Here is a 6,000-nt window from a genome sequence, read left to right as displayed (position 1 = left end):
TGTAATCTTCATTAATTACAGTAATTTCTTTACTTATGTATATGTATATATTAATTTTGTTAAATAATTCTAAATATTTCCTTATTTGTACATACATATATATTAATTATACATAAAAATATTTAAATCACATATATTAAAATATTTTTTTTGTTAAAACTATTTTATTATATTTATTTATTTATTTATTTATTTATTTATTTATTTTTTATTCCACAATACGTGCAATAAGCTTTTATGATTAATATCCATATATAGTCTCCAATCCCAGCCCCATTCATACGCAAACTGTATACAATTTTTCTAATAGAACAATTTTAATTTTTTGTTTTATTTTCTTTCACATACATTTTCTCTTTCCTTTAAATAGTGATACTTTATTTTATTTTATTTTTTTTGTTTTAAGTACACTTTTATTAAGAATTGTATTAATAATCTAAAATACAAAAGAGAGAAAAAGATGATACATATATCTAAGAAAAAAAACCTTCAATATTAGAAAAAAAATATTATATTAAAGCATTTAAAAATAACATATCCAGTAAAAATAGTCGTAATATGTAAATTGAGGTAACAATTTAAATTTAAATTAATGTAAAATAAATTTAATCAAATACCAATGTTAGAACTAAATTACTAAAATAATATTTAGTCTATTCTAGTCCTTAGACACGAATAGATTAGGATTATTCTCGTAACGACAACCAAGTGAAATATCATAAGTTTGGAAATTTAGAATTTGTTCAAATTCAGACAATCCTCTTGTTAAATAAGCTTCATCATCTGCTATCCATGCAATATGGCAAGGTATAGAATTGCCACACCGGAAAACTAAACCGACCCTTATTCCCCTCAATGGCATTGCATTGATGCAAAAGAAGGCCGGTAATTTCTGAAAAAAATCACAATATGTTATAAAAATAGGTGTCCGGAGAAGAATTTTTTATTTTTTATTAAGACACGATTGGACACAACAGACACGCGTGTCGGACAAGTGTCGGTGAATGTCGTGTCCAAAATGTGTCCCGGCGTATCCGACACGCAGACACGATAACTCAGCGAAGTGTCCGTGTTTCATATATTTTTTTTAACCCCTTGAAAAAATAGAGTGTGATTTTTCACTATTAAATTATTAATTTTATAAATAGAAATAAAAATAAATATAAAAAAATAATAAAAAAATAAAATTAAACAATGAATACCAACCCACCCCCGAGGAGTGACTACTATCATTGACTTGATTTGCTTCACAAAGAAGGTATCAAGTCCCTGTTGACTTCTTCTCTAACTTCCTACGAACTGACAAAAGATCTTCCAGCCTCCTCCATAAGCCTCCTAAGCCTCAGCTTGTATATGATTTGAGTCAGAGCATCACTTTTAACCAGTCGCTGCTATGTCTTCCCAAAACCAGGAACCCCAATTCATATATGATGCTTACATTAGTTTCGGACTGCAGCTCCTTCATCCTTTTATTTCAGGTCTCTATGATGCACTCAAAAGTGTTGGACTGCATGTTTTAGCAGACCGCACCGAGCCCAAGACTAATATATCTGACGCAATCGAACGATGCAGAGTTTCTATCATAGTTTTCACAATAGCTTATGCTGAATCAACCTTGTACTTGCAAGAACTCGTGAAAATAATGGAGTGTCATCGGAGGAAAGTTCAGAAGGTTGTGCCCGTGTTCTATTGCTTGGATCCCTCCGAAGTATGCAATCTGAGCGGTCATTTTGGGGAGATTTTGTCGCGAACTCTGCAAGGAATCTCAAGGGATGAAAACAGGATGTTGAGTTATGGGACCGCCCTTCGACAAGCTGCTTCCATTTTACCCAGGTTTCTTCCAGATATCTGGTAATTAAAATCTCCCATGTTTTTTAATGCTTTGATCTTTATTCTTGATCAGCCATGACCTTTTGAGTATCTTTGGCTTGTTGGAGACTAGAGTGAACGTGATTTTGTCATTCAATTCTTATCATGTTCCTCTGATAAATGTGCATATTGAACAATGTTTGTGAAGGTACTAGAGAGTGAGAGGGTTTGAAGAGAGTTGGCAGAGAAAACAAAGATAGCGAGAACGAGTAAAACGAGCGACTAACAAAATTTATTATTTTTTTTTGTCAACATTTGGCTAATTCTAAACTAAATTCTAAAATCTAAATTCTAATCGTATAAAAAAATTAAAATTTAGAGAAAATGATAAATCGATTTCTAACTTCTTGCCTTTTTGGTGTGTGGATATTTAAGTTCGGAAATTTAAAAATACATTTAATTTCTTGATCTTTTCAAAATCTGTACACATTAATCTCTGGGTTTAATTTGTTCCATTTTAAACTCTCTCTCACGTGTGCATCTCTGTATCAACCAGGTCATACAACGTAAGTCACATTTGATTTTTTCTTTAAGTTTGACAGACCCAAATGAATATGAGGGATCAATATGTCTAGATTTTGAAAAAGGTTAGAAACTTAAATGTATTTTTAAATCTTCAAAGACTTAAATATCGGTGGATCAAAAAGTCAAAGACCTATTTATTCTTTTCTCCAAAATTTATTATTTTTGACTATCACTTAGTCATAAAATCAATTTCTTTATTCTAGTTTCTTTAATTTAGTAATCCAACAACATACTTTATGTTATAACTAGAATGAGACCCGCGTGATACGCGGGACGGGACGGTAAATTAATGGTAGTATATAATAAATATTAAAAATTATTATATTTTGTAGAATTAAATTAAATATATGTAAACTAAAGTTAAATTTGAAAGGTGTTTTATTTAAAATAATTTGTAGTACAAAAGATTTGGATGGTGGAGTTATACAAAGTGATATTTTTATTTGGTGGTTTAATTTTTGCATTTGTTTTAGTTGATGGATTTAGTCTTCTTATGTGGCACTTGTTCTTTTTTTTATTGGTTGTTGTTAGAGTTGTTGTTTTCTTCTTTCTATTGTAGGTTCTTGAAAAGACATGTTCTTTATGAATTGTTAAGTTGTATGCACTTTCTATTATGTTGTTTGTTCTATCTTTGCATGTATGTTCTCCTTCCGTGTTTTGAATTTGTATGATTTTCTTTCTCCTTAATCTCTTGATGAGAATGTGATATTCGTCTGATGATATTAGTATTGGCGAAGTTGGTTCCTATAATCAACTAATAATATAAATTAAAAATAAAAATGATGTCTTGAATAAGGGATTTTTTTTGAAGTATCACCTGTTTTATTTGTTGTAATAGGTGTTGAGGTTCAGTGTTTTTGGTTGGAACAAATGTTTTGGTAACAGTGTATTGTTGACAACCTTTTTTGGAATTAAAATCATTTATTTTGAATTCAAATATAAATGTAAGGTTGCACAAATTTTTCAATTGAGGCGGTGCTTCCATGTCATTACTTTTCTAGAGTGTCATTACTTTTGAAGCAGTTGTGCTTTACAATTTTTTTTTTCTTCGCCATCAAATAGTACAAAAATTATTGTAGCACTTTGATATGAAATAAGTATTGGGTTAGTAACTAATAATTTGATAGATAGGATTATGAAAAGTATATAGAATTACCTTATTGTTGGATATTGTGGAGTTTGATTATATGTGCCACAAATGTAGTTGTCTTCTTTTCATCTAATATAATCATTTCTAAGCAAAGAGGTTACTTTTCATCTGTGGTTGTTAATGTTTTTCATAGACGAACTACGCAAACTTTGATAAACTAATTGTCTGTTTGTTTGGTAATATTGTCCAAAGAATGATGCTCCATTGAGTAAGTTTGAGATGTTGTATAGTTCAGAAATAAATTTCTTGTGCTAAATTTGATGTTATTTGAAGAAATAGTGATAAGAGACTTATATAAGTAGGTCAAATATTATGGAATTTGAATATCTATAACATAAAATTTATTATGATTAATTATATTATTATGACATTTGTAATGTAATATGGATGTTTATTACATTTAATAAGTTATTTATAGAAGCCAATGAGTAATAGCTCAAATGGCATAAGCACAATTTCGAGGTGAGGAGATTTGTCCCAGACATCCAGGATGGGAAGGGGGATTATCCAATATGGTTGGCTTCCAAATTTAAAGAAGAGAGGCTTCTTTTGTTTTTGAAAGACCAAGTTAAAACAAAAGCGCAAAACTTCGACTCAACAAGAAATATATGGTGGGAAGGACTTCGTTGCTTAAAGGTACTTCTTATACTTGATAATATGAGAAGTGAAAGAGAGCTGGAGGTTTTGCCAGTAATTCCTGAATGCTTTGGTCCAGGGAGTATAATAATCATCACGACAAGGACTAAACACGATCGACTTCATGAGATTGGAGTTAATCATATATATAGAGTGAAAGAAATGGACTACAACGAATGTGTTGAGCTTTTTAGTTGGAGCGCATTCAACAAAGCCACTCCTGAAAGAAGTTTTTCTGGTCTTATTAATTATGCAATTGAATATTCTGATGGACTGCCACTGGCTCTTGTGTGTGTTGGCTCTGCTGTATCTGAAAAAAGTATACAAGAGTGGGAGAATGTATTGGACAGCTTCAAAAGATTACCCTTTCAAGATGTATGGCAGGTTTTAAAAGAAAACATAGATTCTGTTGGATCTGAAGAAAAGAAAATATTCCTTGAACTAGCTTATTTGAGACATCTCTTTATTGGAATGAATCGAAATGATATAAGTCAGATATTACAAGAAGCTGGACATAATGTTGCACCAAGAGCAATTAAAGGACTTGAAGAGTATAGTCTTGTGTGGTTTGACGAGGACAAGCTTTGCATGAATCGTTTGCTACAAGATATCGGAGCTTCCACAGGTCCAGAATGTTAGGCTGGAATGTGGCTCACAACTTCAAATTATAGGAGATGTAGTTTCTAATACTTTTGATGTCACAAACTGCAATGAAATGAAAGTAACATCAAGTGCTTCAAATATCTCAAAAGGGAGTAGCTCATCATTAATTGGTTACTGCAGTGAAGATGACATTATTGAATCAGAAAATTCCTTGAATTCAATTTTAATTCAAATGGGAATGAGTTGTTCAGTCACAGAGTTACTTAGGGAAAATATTTTGCAGGTTTGTTTCTATCTTTTTCTACCAATTTACCTTTTGTTCTATCATCAAAATAGTTTAACATCTCTATCTTTTTTAAAATGTTTTAGAAGGTATTTCAAAATATTAGAAAATGCTAATATATGATATGGTCCATCCTAAAACTCAGAATTAAATTATTTTATCTCATTCATTTTTTTTAACAAAATAAAAATGATATCTTGTTGTATCTTTATTTTATCTCATAATAATAGAAAAATCTCTCTTTCGTGTACTGCCAAAATATGTACCCGAAAGATTTTGACCCTGATAAAATGGATTTCTAAAGAATTAAATCCCTTGTGGTTCTCCAAAATATTATGGGTGTTTGACAAAATAATCTAAGCAGGTCTAAATTTTTATTGAACAACTTTTGTTCTTTGCAGTCCATTTTGTCATAGTCAAAATATTTAGGGTATTGTCTTTGCATCTTAATCGTTACAAATGTATGTAATTCACCTAATTCTTTTTTTTTTTTTTTACCAAAGATATGAGACTTGAACCCGCAACCTCTTATTTGAGTATGGGGAGACTATGCCATTTGAGCTATTACTCATTGGCAAAAAATTTGGAAAGATAGGAGACTCAAACCCGCAACCTCTTAATTGAGTATGGGGAGTATATGCCATTTGAGCTATTACTCATTAGCAAAATTTGGAAAGATAGGAGACTCAAACCCGCAACCTCTTAATTGAGTATGGGGAGTCTATGCCGTTTGAGCTATTACTCATTGGCACCTAATTCAAACTAAGTCATGAAATTAACTATTTATACCTAATACTTAAAATTCCAATACTGAAGTATGTTTTTCATTATACAGAAGTTTAATGCAAGAGTACCTGGAGATTGCTTGCTTCCTGGCAACAAGAATCCTGATTGGTTAACATTCAGTTGTGAAGGTTCTTTTGTAATTTTTGAC

The 6,000-nt window shown here is 30.9% G+C and overlaps 1 protein-coding gene and 1 non-coding gene across 2 annotated transcripts in view; both read left to right on the top strand.

Moving 5' to 3' along the window:
- LOC107627607 (TMV resistance protein N-like) overlaps positions 1,207 to 6,000 on the top strand; it is a 75,321-nt gene continuing 70,527 nt past the window's right edge. Inside the window, exon 1 of the mRNA XM_021116991.1 lies at positions 1,207 to 1,851. Within this exon, the coding sequence (XP_020972650.1) occupies positions 1,394 to 1,851 (458 nt within the window). The 5' untranslated portion in view covers positions 1,207 to 1,393. The remainder of the gene's footprint in view (positions 1,852 to 6,000) is intronic.
- Positions 3,988 to 4,795, top strand: LOC107627611. Its single transcript, XR_002357776.1, has 2 exons — positions 3,988 to 4,180; positions 4,676 to 4,795. It is a non-coding gene; the product is annotated as an uncharacterized LOC107627611 (transcript).

The sequence above is a fragment of the Arachis ipaensis genome, chromosome B02 (genome assembly GCF_000816755.2).
Source record: "Arachis ipaensis cultivar K30076 chromosome B02, Araip1.1, whole genome shotgun sequence".
Classification (NCBI taxonomy): Eukaryota; Viridiplantae; Streptophyta; class Magnoliopsida; order Fabales; family Fabaceae; genus Arachis; species Arachis ipaensis.
The sequence above is the reverse complement of the archived record's forward strand: the minus strand, read 5'-3'. Positions and strand labels throughout refer to the sequence as shown.